General features: G+C 41.8%; 1 protein-coding gene across 4 annotated transcripts in view; it reads left to right on the forward strand.

Annotated features, from left to right (window-relative positions):
* Positions 1–13,962, forward strand: part of ELMO1 (engulfment and cell motility 1) — a 578,573-nt gene that overhangs the window by 127,700 nt on the left and 436,911 nt on the right. For all 4 annotated transcript variants that reach the window (XM_007981596.3, XM_007981595.3, XM_073008962.1 and 1 more), the window contains exons 3-4: positions 4,953–4,993; positions 5,995–6,067. In XM_007981596.3, the coding sequence (XP_007979787.1) occupies positions 4,953–4,993; positions 5,995–6,067 (114 nt within the window). The remainder of the gene's footprint in view (positions 1–4,952; positions 4,994–5,994; positions 6,068–13,962) is intronic.

Here is a 13,962-nt window from a genome sequence, read left to right on the forward strand (position 1 = left end):
TGACAGCTTTCGGTGTCTTAACAGCTTATGGCCAGCAGCTGCTCAGTCACCCAGCAGTGGTAGGAAATGGGAAATATGCTGGTTAATCCAGGCTATCATTAAAAATAGTTGGCTTGTTGTTGTTGTTTTTTAAAGGAAAGTTCGTGAATGTATAGATTTTTTTCATTTAGCAGAGGTGTATTGAGTCTCCTATTAGATCCTATTAATACCTACATACTGTGGTAACTAGTACTGAGGGGTGGGGAAGGCTACAGAGATGAATTAAGGGGCCTTGTTCTCAAGGGATGGGGAGATAAGATAGATATACAGTCCTCAGAAGTGAATCATTTAATCTGCTAAGTCCACAGAGGGAGTAATTACATCTCTTTAGGAAGATAAGGGGGCATCTGGTTAGAGGGGGTGGCTTTGACATAGACGTTAAATGGTAGGTAAGAGTTCCTTGTTAGAGTTGGAACAGAAAGAAGGAGAGGGCCATTTCAACAAAGCAAATGGCATGAGCGAAAGTGTGGAGATGGGATTTTTGTTTGTTTGTTTGTTTTTGGTGATTCACCATCAAGATCCAGAAGCATGGGGAACGTGTACAGAATAGTAGACTTACGGAGACCAGATTGTGGATGGCTTTGGGTGACAAGCTAAGGGACTGACTTTCTTTTTTTTTTGAGACAGAGTCTTGCTCTGTCGCCAGGCTGGAGTGCAGTGGCATGATCTCGGCTCACTGCAACCTCCACCTCCTGGATTCAAGTAATTCTCCTGCCTCAGGCTCCTGAGTAGCTGGTACTACAGGCATGTGCCACCACGTCCAGCTAATTTTATTTATTTATTTTTTTGTATTTTGGTAGAGACAGTTTCAGCATTTTTGGCCAGAATGGTCTCAATCTCTTGCCCTCATGATCTGCCCACCTCCGCCTCCCAAAGTGCTGGGATTACAGGCGTGAGCCACCGCTTCTAGCTGGGACTGACACTTTTATTGGAGCAAACGAGTGATATAAGCAAAGTTTGTAGGGCAAGTCTAATTTTGTGTATTTATAGTTGACATGGGGATTGGAGAAAAAGAAATTGGAGATGTGGAGACTTATCTGCAGGGACCTGGTGATGGGATCTTTAGAACAAAGGTGGTAGGAAAGGTCTGGAAAGATTAAAGGGAGAGAGGTTGTGGAAGTAATGATGAGACTTAGTGTCTTGCAAATGTGTATGTCACAGAATGTATTAAGGAAGAAAAAGAAGACAAGGACAAGTTGGCTAGAAATGTGCCTCAAAGAACTGCTGAAAGTAGGCAAGTTGAGTGTAGGAACTGATGGAAGATACGATTTGGGGTTGATTTTCTAGGGAAGCAGTTGATTGGAAATTCATGGCAAATAGTTATTAATGATGGGCTGGTACTCAGGAAAGGTGCTGGGTCAGAAGAAGCAGAATTAAGGGTGATGAGATTGGGGCATACACTCAAAGATCTATTTGATGGCAGGAGTTGGAATGAGGAGAGTCAGGAGTTCAGAAGAAGAGTTAGGCCGTGAGAAGCAATGCTGTGGACAACACAGAGGAAACATGTACATAACCTGTTAGCATCTTATATCTGAAGAGTGAAGACATAAAGGTTAACGAGACTCCTGGGCAGTAGTGGTGCCATAATGAGGGCAGAGAAGTCATGGCAGCATCGGGTGTGGGATCTGAGGGGTGTGTGCTACCATTGGGTAGATTGAGGGGTAGGGAATGTGAAAATGGTGATTTTTGTTTTCACTTTTAATAAGATCCCTGCAGGACAGTTAAAATGTTCCGTCTAAGAGACTGTCAAAGATTTGCAAGAAAGTGTTTGGGGCTACAACTGTAGACTTAGGACAGTTGAATAGAATGAGATCCATGAGGAACTGACTGACTAAATAAAAGCAGAAAAGATGAGAAAAAAAATCTGGAGTTAGAGAGCTACAGGTAAAAGAGCAACTCTGAAGGATTTCTTGGACTTCATTGAAGGATTAGTTGTATGTGTAGGAGAATGAAGAAAATATGGTGCTATATCATAGCTCTGGAAAGGGGGTTTCAAAAAGAAGAAAGTAGTAACAGTGTCAAATAAGGCAGACAGGAAAAGGAAGGCAAGAACGGTGAAAAGGTTATTGGAATTAATTTTTGGGTGGTGAGGCCTAACGTTTGATTGAGGTAGATGGAAGAATGGAGGGGCCCACCATTATGTAACACTCATTTTAATTGGCTAGGCTACCCTATGGGTGTTCACTCGACTATAATTCCTTTTCCTCTGTGGTTTACAGTTTTTCTTTCATCTTTCTCTATTAAGTCTCTAAGCTTTGTGCATCTGTGGTCTTTATTCCTTTCATATATCCAACTTCATTATGTTCTAGGTATAATAGTACCCTAGAGACCTCTGTCTTTTAAAACTCGATTCTCTATGAATCAGACCTGAATTGAAATCCAAGTAATTCCTCTAAGAGACTTCAGTCTCTAAGTCTAAATCCGGAAACAGTTGCTTTTGATGCCTTCCGCTACCTCAACAAAACCTTCTTGACCTGACTTTTTGTTTCAGTGTTATGTAAGACTAAAACCTGGCTCTGTCATTTGTGTTTCAGTTTTGAGGGTGCATGAAGTGAGATTTGGGGAGATTCTCTGATAAGTCATCACAAATTGATAGTGTAGAGGAATCTCTGGCAGCTGGAAGGGCAAAATTCTTGTCTAATGGAAAAAAGTTTTGTTTCTGGAGTTCCTTAGTCATTTGGTTGACAAAACACATTTGTTCATCAGCTCACAGCAAGAGCCATCAACAGTGGACAGCTTCTTGCAAAGGCCTAGGACTTGCATAACATGTAACTACAGTAGAACCCAATTGCCATTGTTATCTTATTCTAGAGGACAGATGCAGGATATAAGGAATACCCCCAACATCTTTCTACTCCTCAGTAATTCTAGGTTTCCCTTTCTCTCCAACTGTGTTTATTCATTTTTTAACTTTTGTGGATACATAGTAGGTATATGTATTTGTGGGGTACATGAAATGTTTTGACACAGGCATGCAATATATAATAATTATATTGTGGAAAATGGGGTATCTATCCCATCAAGCATTTATCCTTTGTGTTACAAACAATCCAGTTATACTCTTTTATTTTAAAATGTACAATTATATTATTGGCTATAGTCACCCTGTTGTGCTATCAAATACTAGGTCTTGTCATTCTTTATTTTTTTTGGAACTCATTAACCATCCCCACCTCTCCCACAAACCCTACCACTACCCTCCCCAGCTTCTGGTAACCATTCTTCTACTCTCTCTCTCCATGAATTCAATTGTTTTGATTTTTAGATCCCACAAATAAATGGAAACATGTGATGTTTGTCTTTCTGTGCCTGGCTTATTTCACTTAATATAATGGCTTCCAGTTCCATCCATGTTATTGCAAATGACAGGATCGCATTCTTTTTATGGCTGAATACTTCACTGTGTAAATGTACCACATTTTCTTTATCCATTCATCTGTTGATAGACTCTTAGATTGCTTTCAAATCTTGGCTATTGTGAATAGTGCTGCAACGAACACCTCCAACTGTGTTTATAGTTGTAGGCAAAGACACATTCTTTAGCACACATGGTAGTGAATGTGCTTATAGAGGATGGAGCTCCAGTGGGAGAGAGTTCATTGGAGGGACACTGCACACTGAACTGGGCCTTTAGCAGGGGTTAGGGAGGCCCTTGGAGAGGACTACGCAAATGGTGTTCAGAATTCACCAATAGGGCAGGCATAGTATCACGTCCAAGGGTGAGGATGCAAGGAGGAAATGGAGCCCTTTCAGGAGTCCTAATCCTTTTTTGAAGTCTTTTGCCCTTTGTATTAATTTAAAAATATAATTAATATAATTTAATTTTTGTAACAGCTTGAGGGGTTGGTAGAATCTATTTCCATTTTACAGATAAACTAACTGGGGTTCAGCAAATGAAGAAAATTGCAGGTTACTTAAACAGCAAACAGGGTGATAGAGCCTGGATTTGAACTGATCTCTTGGATTCAGAATCTCTTTGCAGATACCACATTTCCCTTCATATAGACAGGAGTAAAACTTGCTTATATGTAGACAGATTTTTTATGGTTGTATCTGAAAACCCAGACCATGTAGTGTACTTCTCTGATTTCTCATCCTCTCTTCCTCTCTTCCCCATTCATTTCTTGTCTGTGATTGTTTCTTTGGGTTGACATGATACTTGCCATCCTAGAGACAGGGTCTTGTTTGCATCCAAAACAGGAAGAGTTTCCACATCTCTAGGAGAGCTGGTGTGTCTCTCTGCTGCATTCCTTCTATCTGGGAGGCAGGCAGAGCACAAGTGTGGCTGTTAGGCGCAAGAGCACAGCTGTAGTCACCCGCCAGTTGACACCAGGGCACATGGTGTCATGGTCGCATTACTGGAGTGTATCTGGCTCAAGCTGCTGCATGATTGGCATTTATCGGGGCCATTGTCAGGGGAAGAATTCTATGTACTTTGTAAGAACCATTTCGTAACACTTCATAGTCCATTTGCCACATGTTCTCATAAAAATATCATCAATCCACGATTTTTGCATAAAGCCAAACTGCAGCTTGCCTGATTCATGTACTATTCCTGAGGGATTCTGGTTTTGACTTGGCCTCATGGGTTTCCGTTGTCTGTGAGATCTTTGAACAAAGCTATATTTTCACCCTAATTTCAATGTGGCTGGATTAAATATGATGCATGTTTTGTTCAACTAATAATGCTAAGTATAGAAACAAGGACCACAGCGGTAATAAATCATTAATACATTTGGTGGTAACAGCTGGTAGATTGTTACCTTGAGAAAAATAAGAGGCTTATTGACAACTAAGAATAGCGAATGTAAATTCTCTTTGCTTAGGTATCCTTTTATGAAGCTGCTTCTTTTTTTAAATTTAAAATGATGAAATGAAACTAACAAAGTATTTCCTTTTTTGTTATTTTGCAGAAAAAACCACTGTCTGCAATAATAAAGGAAGTCTGTGATGGGTAAGTGTTACTCAGGATTTATCTAAGGCATTCTAGTTGATAAATTGACAAGCAAATAATATATTTCCAGTAGGATAGTAAAATGTTATTCATAAGTCACCCACTGACTTGCTCAAAGTCACTAAGAATTACTCTGTAGGAGTATCACACCCTTTTCCACCAGAATTTACCATTAGTCCTCATAGAGCAGAAAGTGTGAAATGACTGTTATGTGCACAGTGGGGTTGGCTTTATTTATTTTAGGAAGTTGTGTTCCTTTTGTCCTACCCAGCAGGGAGTACTCTCAGGACTTTTGAGGGCACAGTACACACTTGATCTGGTATAAACTGAGAGGACCACTCAGGTCCTCATAGAGGATGAAAGAACTGAACAGACAAGGCAGTGGGTAATTGTACTGCCCCATGGGATCTCACAATGATATGACTTTCCTACTTTTTTGTGGCTGCTCTAAACAATGCAAAGGAAATGTATATATGGTGGGTGCATGAGTTTTTTTTTTTTTTTTTTTTTTTCTTTTAAACCAGAACTGTGAAAATAGTTGTGTTAACTGAAATTTGTGTAAGGCCTAGAGTACTTAATTGGAGTGTTTCAGTCTGTAACAACTATACTGATAGGGGATTGTAGAATACAGAGACAATTAAAATGTGCCGAATATCCAAAACTTAGATTGCATTTATTTTCTTTCTTTGCTTCAATCCCTTAAAATCAGTAGAATTGTAAAGATTTGTATTTAAATCTGCCACAGCAAGCCTTGAAGATGAAATGCTTAAAGGTGAGCAGCAGGCCTAGCATAAGGTCTAGGCAGTCCACACATGAAATGTTTGGTCTCAGGGTATGGAAGGTAGGCTAAAGTCATTTTGCTTTAGGAACTGCATTGTGGTATATGTTGGGATTGGTCCAGTTCCAATCACAGGGTGCTTAGTTCATCCAACACTAAAAAATTACACAAATGAAAATGGCCACTTTCATTTTTCTAATCAATATATGCTTGTATTTTTAAGGTGGTCTCTTCCCAACCATGAATATTATGCACTGCAGCATGCCGATAGTTCAAACTTCTATATCACAGAAAAGGTAGGTCAACCACATTATTTAATATGGGACACATGTTGAAGGAAAGTAAATCATGATGATGTTTCCTCTGTTCAGGACTAGACATGCTGGTCTAAATTTTACGTCTCTACTATCCATGAAAATAGGGTCTGTAAAGCAAATAACTGCTACTTTAGCATCCACAAGATGATATTTAGCAGCTCAAGAGTAAAGACCAAATATGTTTCGTGTCTTGTTCAGCAACTGCAGTTGCCTTCGAAGAGTGAATATGTTATCTCTTTCTTACTGCTTGGTTAAAGGATTTATTTGATACTTAATGACTTAGTTGGGTTTTTCTTTCTCAGATTTTGTTTTTCCAAAATACCCTCTAACCCTTGCTTAACATACATGAAATAATGATAAGAAACCTTTTCAAATGTGGCATTATGTATGTAGGCACTAAGAGTGTTCTATGAATCTTGGGAACCCAGCTCTCTTCTTGGGTGATTTGAACTCTTTTTAGCAAGATTAAAGGAGAAGGAGGGATTTGTGAAGACAGCAATGGCCCTGGGAGCAAGTAAAATTAATATGTACAAGATCCCTGATAGAGGAAGTGCACACTGGAATTTACTGAGTGCATACTGTGTGCCAGGAACTGAGCCACGCACATTACATCTGTTCACAGATTTCTTCCTTAAGACTAACCTGGGCTATAAAAATACTGGCTTTGGGTAACAGGTACGAAACTGAATCATTGAGGACAAATGGTTAGACTAATGCTTCATACTTGATTCTACAAGAAGCAAGTTTAGATTTTTGTGCTTCTTTGATTTTTGTCTTTTGGAATTTCCACAATAGTTTTGCATTCAACACTTTAGGCCGAGCTCACTGAAATGCATATGAAACAGTTTTGTCTTCATGAAACTGATCTTGTGGGGTCAGCAGGGAGGGAAGGAACACCCCTGTGAACAGCTGTCATTATAACAAGGTGGCCAGTGCTGAAACAGAAGTGAGTACAAAGCGCTCTTGAAGGAGGGAGAATCGGGTGGCCTCAGGCTTCAGTATATTGCAGGCTTTGTTTGTCCCAGTTAGTAGTCCCTAGAGTGACTGTAATTTTACCCATGAATCAGGTGGTGGTAGAAGGTGGAGGCAGTAACAAGGGTCCTACTTCCACTGATGAGTCCCTTGCTCTACCCCAAAGATGGAGGGAGGGATTCAGTTCAGCAGCAGAGAGGCCGCAAAGGCCTGAATGCGTCTCAGAAATTGTGTCGTTCTTCCCAGATGGACACTGGGAATTTTGTAACTGATGCTGTTTTCTTCTTCACGTTGATTGCTAGAAAGCTGAGAAAGGGGCCAGGTACGGTGGCTCACGTCTGTAATCCCAGAACTGTGGGAGGCCAAGGAGGGTAGATCACTTGAGGTCAGGAGTTCCAGATCAGCCTGGCCAACATGGTGAAACCCCGTCTCTACTAAAAATACAAAAATGAGCTGGGTATGGTGGTGGGTGCCTGTAATCCCAGCTATTCGGGAAGCTGAGGTGGGAGGATCGCTTGGACCTGGGAGGCGGAGGTTGCAGTGAGCTGAGATCATGCCACTGCACTCCAGCCTGAGCGACAGAGCGAGACTCCATCTTGAGAGAAAAAGAAAAAACAAAGCTGGGAGTTAACAAGTAAACTCAGTTTCCTGCCATGCCTTGTATTTATTAAGTTTACCTTTGATTCCTTTGACTTCTTCTGTATAAACATTTAGTTTCCTATCTTTATTTTCCCTTTGCTTCAGTTTCTTAATATTTTTCCTTTATTTTATACTGCATGTATATACTTTGCATGCTATTCTTTGTGAGATTAAAGAAGTTATGTAGAAATCCAAGTTAAATGACAGCAGTTAAAGGTATCACCATGGTTTCATTCATAGCAGTTACTGGGTAGTGAAATCAATTCAGTTAGTTACCAGAGCATTAAACACTGGAACGTAGTAGAGTAGATTAGGTCAGAGTATATCTCCTGTGTTGCTTGTAAAATACTTGTTTCTCCTACCCACATACATAATACATGCAGATTACACCGGTGATTTACCCTCGGTTGTGGTAAAAAAGCTGTTGAGTCATGAATAGTTCTGGCTCTGAGTAATCTGTGCTGGCAGATCGTCCCCAGTGACATCCTGTCTTCTGTCACCATTGTCTGGAGACCTCAGTGTAGTGAAGATCACTAAAGATGGGGTTCTTAGACTTCAGAGAGAATATAAGCATGGCACAGAGAACCTTAAAAAAAAAAAGTGGGGCTTTAGATCCCAACCCCAGAGACTCAGAGTGAGTGGGACTTGGATATGGCCTGGGAGTTTTCATTTTTAAAGCACCCTCTGGGCGGTCTGATGCTGAATACCTGGAACCACTGGGAGAAACAGCCCTGGGGCCTATTTTCTAGAGAACTGGAACCCATGTGTACAGGATATTACGCCTTCTGTCCAGAAGTTGAGCACAAAGTTCAATTTAGGAATGTAGGCTAGGCGCGTGGTTCACACCTGTAATCCCAGCACTTTGGGAGGCCAATGCGGGTGGGTCGCCTGAGGTCAGGAGTTCGAGACCAGCCTGACCAACATGTCAAAACCGCATCTCTACTAAAAATATAAAAGTTGACGAGTGTGGTGGCTCACGCCTATAATCCCAGCACTTCAGGAGGCCAAGGTGGGTAGATCATGAGGTCAAGAGATAGAGACTATCCTGGCTAACACTGTGAAACCCTGCCTCTACTAAAAATACAAAAAAATTACCTGGGTGTGATGGCACGTGCCTGTTGTCTCAGCTAATCAGGAGGCGAGGCAGGAGAATTGCTTGAACCCAGGAGGCAGAGGTTGCAGTCAGCTGAGATCGTACCACTGCACTCCATCCTCAGTGACAGCACGAGACTCCATCACCAAAAAAAAAAAAAAAAAAAGGCTGGGTGTGGTGGCACATGCCTGTAGTCCCACTCAGGAGGCTGAGGCAGGAGAATCACTTGAACCTGGGAGGTGGAGGTTGCGGTGAGCCAAGATTGCACCACTGCACTACAGCCTAGGTGACAGAGCAAGACTCCATCTTGAAAACAAAAACAACAACAACAAAAAAACAAAGTATGTAGGAATGTGTGTGTGTGCTGCCATTTCTTGGCATAATTTGAAAATTATTAACATCATATGATGGTTATACTTTTTTCCTAATTAAAATTCATGTATATGCAGAACATTCAAACTGTAGAGAAAGGGGGAAATTATTATTTTATGGTGTATCTTAGTTATTTTCTGGGAATCTTGTTTTGCCTGAGGACATTCTTGAAACTGAGTTTATAAAGGACTGGCCACCAAGTCTGTCATGTGGAGTTTTTCATCTTCAGTGGGCTGTAGCAGAGATTATTCTTTTATGAGGAGTTTAGGGAGTGAGAAGACTCATCTTCCCTATCATAGTTCTTTGTTTGTAAATACAATGTCATCGCTCTTCCTCATGCAGCTGTCACTGGGCACAGCTGTGGGTGTGCGTGTGTCACGGAGCTCCGCATGGACAGAGCAGGAGATGATGGTGACTCCTGGCTCCACAGGGTTGATCCTGGGCTGCCTTCAGTCTGCTGCTTAGGTCCATCTAGTTCCTTGCAAGTATTCCTAAAAATACAGACATTTTTTCCCATTTTAAAAATAATATACGTAGCATCATCTTGGTTACTTACAGCCCAGTGAGTTGTTAGGTAATATTTGCATCACCATGGTAACCGGTGACTCATTATTGAAACTCGTGCATGCTGTTAGTTACTGATTTTCCCTTATATATGAGATGGTCTCTGTCTTTTCGCTGAAGATGAAAATCACCTGTAGTTTCAGAAAAAAAGGTTCTCTAGCTGGCCAATCAATCCAATAGAAATAGAGGTTGATGGATGCTTGTGATTCTCTTCTAAGATCCTCCAGAAGGCACTTTCCCCGCTTTTCTCATGTTCTCCAAGCCCATTTTTGAAATAGTCTTCCCTTGCTTATTAGGCCATTAACTGAGGTTTTTTTGGTGCAGTGGGGGAAAATGTCATGTTAAGCAGCATTCAGCAGAAGCATCACTTGGAAATGCCTCAGAGAAAGTTAAGATTCAGTGATTCACAAGTTAAATTTCTGCTCCAGAAACTTGACTATTTCATGGTGATGTCCAGGAAAGAGAGAGAGAGAGAATAAAAAATGTTAAGTGAAGGGTATGTTTAAGTGGAATTTGTCTTTTGAATAAGAATTCTATTGAGACAGCACTAAGCATTGTTTGTTTATGACTGTCATCACAGTGCAATGATGCGGGTATTGGTATCTTCATTTTACAAGAAAAGTGAGACTGAGAGAGGTTACTCAACAACTTGTGTGGGTCGTACAGATCAGAAGTGGCCAAGCCGAGGCTTGGCCTCCGGTGGGCCTGATCCCAGAGCTCTCTATGTCTTCTCTGAGAAACCCTCTGTACCATTGCCTTAGCCCCAATTTGTTTATGATGCCCTTTCTTTGGGCATCACTGTCATCAAGCCAGTGATCCTAATGGTAACTGTCCCCAAAACAATAAATACAGGAAGTTACAGACTATGAACATTGGTTACCAGCTTCAGTCTGTGACTTCCTTATTCCCTCTGAGGGTAACTTGGAGGAAGTTGTAACAGGTAGTCTTCCACTTACTAGAGCTTCACAAAGTGCATTTATATTTGCCTTTGGTATGGATCGTATAACTGCCTAAGGCAGTGCGATTGCATGAATACCATTCTTTTTAGACAAACAGGAAAATTGTCTTGTCATCCCTAATCGTAAGCATGTATGGAGGTGAGTCCCCAGAAAGCATAGGGCACAGTGGAGGAAGCCATGAGGAGGTTGCGTTGTGTGCTTGTGGATAATTGAGGTTTTATTTTGATTACGGGATGATACTTACTTCCTGCCTATTGAGACCTACTCTAGCATGTATGAAGTATAGTGATGTATCACTTAATGTCTTATTTGGATAAATTCCTTATCTTGTAATCACAGAAATAAGCTAAGCCTCATTCAGGCCCTCTCTGCAAAGCTGGTCCCAGGCACCTTTGGTGAGGAAGTAGGGTTGTTTGGGGGGCACCCCCTTTTTTGTCTTTCCCACTTCCTAAGTGCCCTGGGTTCTCAGACAGCTCCCGAGCCTCCCAGAATCCCTGGCAGTCAGAATTGTGCACTCCTTTGGATTTGTGCATTTCATTCTGGTCAGGAGACGACTCTACTATTTTGCAGAATTCAGTTCAACTATCATGCTTCGGTAGATCCAACTGTAAGTAAGCAGAGTAATCCCAGTCTCCAGAAATGATTGAGACTTAGAGGTAAGCAAGGATGAAGGCCTGGGAGGGAATCAAAGGAGATGGACAGGGAGAAGACTGCAGTCCTGATTTCCAGCTCTGGTTTCTGTGCTTCCTGTCTTTGTATCCTTGTGAGAGACCTGCTGTGGCTTTTCGGTTCCCGCCCCTTTGCTTAAATCACTGTATGCTTGTCTTTGTTACTCTCAATCAAAGAACTTTCTCTAGGGCAGGCATTTTAATTTGAGCATACTCATGCCCAGAAAAGCTGTAAATTTCCTAAACCAGCCAAATACCCTATGCAACATTCCCTTTCTTGCTGCCTTTGGTGAAGGATTCTGTTTCATCAACAGAAGTCACTGTGGCTGCCTCAGCAAGACACACCAGCAACCCTGGGCTAGCTCCTCTTGGACCAGTCCATAGGCAGTAATGGGTGGAGAAAAACGTTTCTGCCTGATATGGTTTGGCTGTGTCCCCACCCAAATCTCATCTTGAATTGTAGCTCTCATAATCCCACGTATTGTGGGTGGGACCTGGTGGGAGATAATTGAATCATGGGGGAGATTTTCTCCATACTGTTCTTGTGATAGTGAGTAAGTCTCTCAAGAGCTGATGGCTCTAAAAGGGGAAACCCCTTTCTCTTGATTTTTCATTCTCTCTCTTGCCTGCTGCCATGTAAAACGTGCCTTTCACCTTCCACCATGATTGTGAGGCCTCCCCAGCCACATGGAACTGTGAGTCCATTAAACCTCTTTTCCTTTATAAATTACCCAGTCTCAGGTATGTCTTCATTAGCAGCATGAGAACGGACTATTACACTGCTTTTCCCTTTGGCCTGTCCCTTTATCTCTTCAGGGTTTCCTGACTCCAAGCAATTCTCCTGTGCTGTCTCTTCTTCCTGTTCTGAGACCCTGCTGCCTACTATCTCCTCTGTTAAACCCATGTGTTGCTACCCAGTTCTTTCCTTTTTGCCTGATGACCAAACGATTTCTGCTATGGATGCTGTGCGGATGCCCAAAGGCTGCTTGTATTCTTGTCCCCAGCCTTTGGCAACACTGGACTCTCCTAGACAGGCTACTTATCTGGACTCTCACTCATCATTTGGGCAGCCAGAGAGAAATGGCCATGGTGGGAGGAAAAATGCCACATGTGAACACACCCAATAGAGAAAACTAGAAGTGACTCCCCAGTGTGTACCAGGTACTGTGCTAAACCCTGGGGGTATCTCTAACCTTCCAGATTCTCACAGACAGCATAAATCTTTACCTGAAATTAATGAGTTACAGTGACAATGAGTGCCACAAAGGAGAAATGTGAGTGTCTGGGCCTAATTAAGCCTCGAGGAAGTGACATTTAGGCAGAGATCTAGGAAGAAAGGAGGGAGGATAAAGGGAACCTCTTAAAGTGGGCCAGATTCATGGTGTGCAGAGAAATAGTGATAAAGCCAGTGTAGGACCATCCAGATGTGTCTGGAAAGTTTTGCATATGCCCTGATTCTCAAGACTTTTTAAGGTCATCTTAAAGATCTTGAACTTCATCCTAAGATCATTGGGAAGCCTTGAGATGGTTTTCAGCTGGACTTGATGACAAATGATTGAATTGCAGACTCCCTTGTGATTACACTGAGTACACTCTGTTGGAAGAATCATCAACCTATGGCAGAAACAGTGAGAAAACTGTTGACTTGGAGAGGAAAAGAATGCATGGGTGTTTTTTTTTATTATTTATTTATTTATTTATTTATTTATATGAGACAGAGTCTTGCTCTGTCTGGCAGGCTGGAGTGCAGTGGTGCAATCTTGGCTCACTGTAACCTCCATTTCCCGGGCTCAAGCAATTATCCTGCCTCATCTTCCTGAGTAGCTGGGATTACAGGCACGTGCCACCATGCCTGGCTAATTTTTGTATTTTCAGTAGAGACAGGGTTTCACCATGTTGGCCAGGCTGGTCTTGAACTCCTGACCTCAGGTAATCCACCCGCCTCGGCCTCCCAAAGTGCTGGGATTACAGGTGTGAGCCACCACGCCTGGCTGCATGGGTGTTTTAAAATACGCATAGAGATTGACAACAAATGTTGAGTAGCACTTTGATTCCAAGGAAAACATAGAGCAAGACGATAGTCTTAAATGTCTGCCTTCAAAGAGTTTACTGTCTATTATCTTCTTGACAGCTTGGCTGAGGGTAGTAATGATATACTGCAGTTGAATAAAACTGCTCATTTTATTTATTTCCAAAGTGATATATTCTTGATAAATTTGTCTATTTACACAGCCTGATAAAATGTTAATATTCAGTTACCTGATGTATTCGTTCATGTCCTTTCTCATGCTGCTATAAGGACATACCTGAGACAGGGTAATTTATAAAGGAAAGAGGTTTAATTGACTCACAGTTCCACAGGGCTGGGTAGGCCTCAGGAAATTGACAATCACGGTGGAAGGGGAAGCTAACATGTCCTTCTTCACATGGCAGCAGCAAGGAGAAGTGCAAAGTGAAGCGGGGAAAGCCCCTTATAAAGCCATCAGATCTGTGAGAACAGAATGGAGGTAACCACCCCCATGATTCAGTTACCTCCCATTGGTATGTGGGGATTATGGGAACTATAGTTCAAGATGAGACCTGGGTGGAGATACAGCCAAAACATGT

Source organism: Chlorocebus sabaeus, chromosome 21 (genome assembly GCF_047675955.1).
Source record: "Chlorocebus sabaeus isolate Y175 chromosome 21, mChlSab1.0.hap1, whole genome shotgun sequence".
Taxonomy (NCBI): Eukaryota; Metazoa; Chordata; class Mammalia; order Primates; family Cercopithecidae; genus Chlorocebus; species Chlorocebus sabaeus.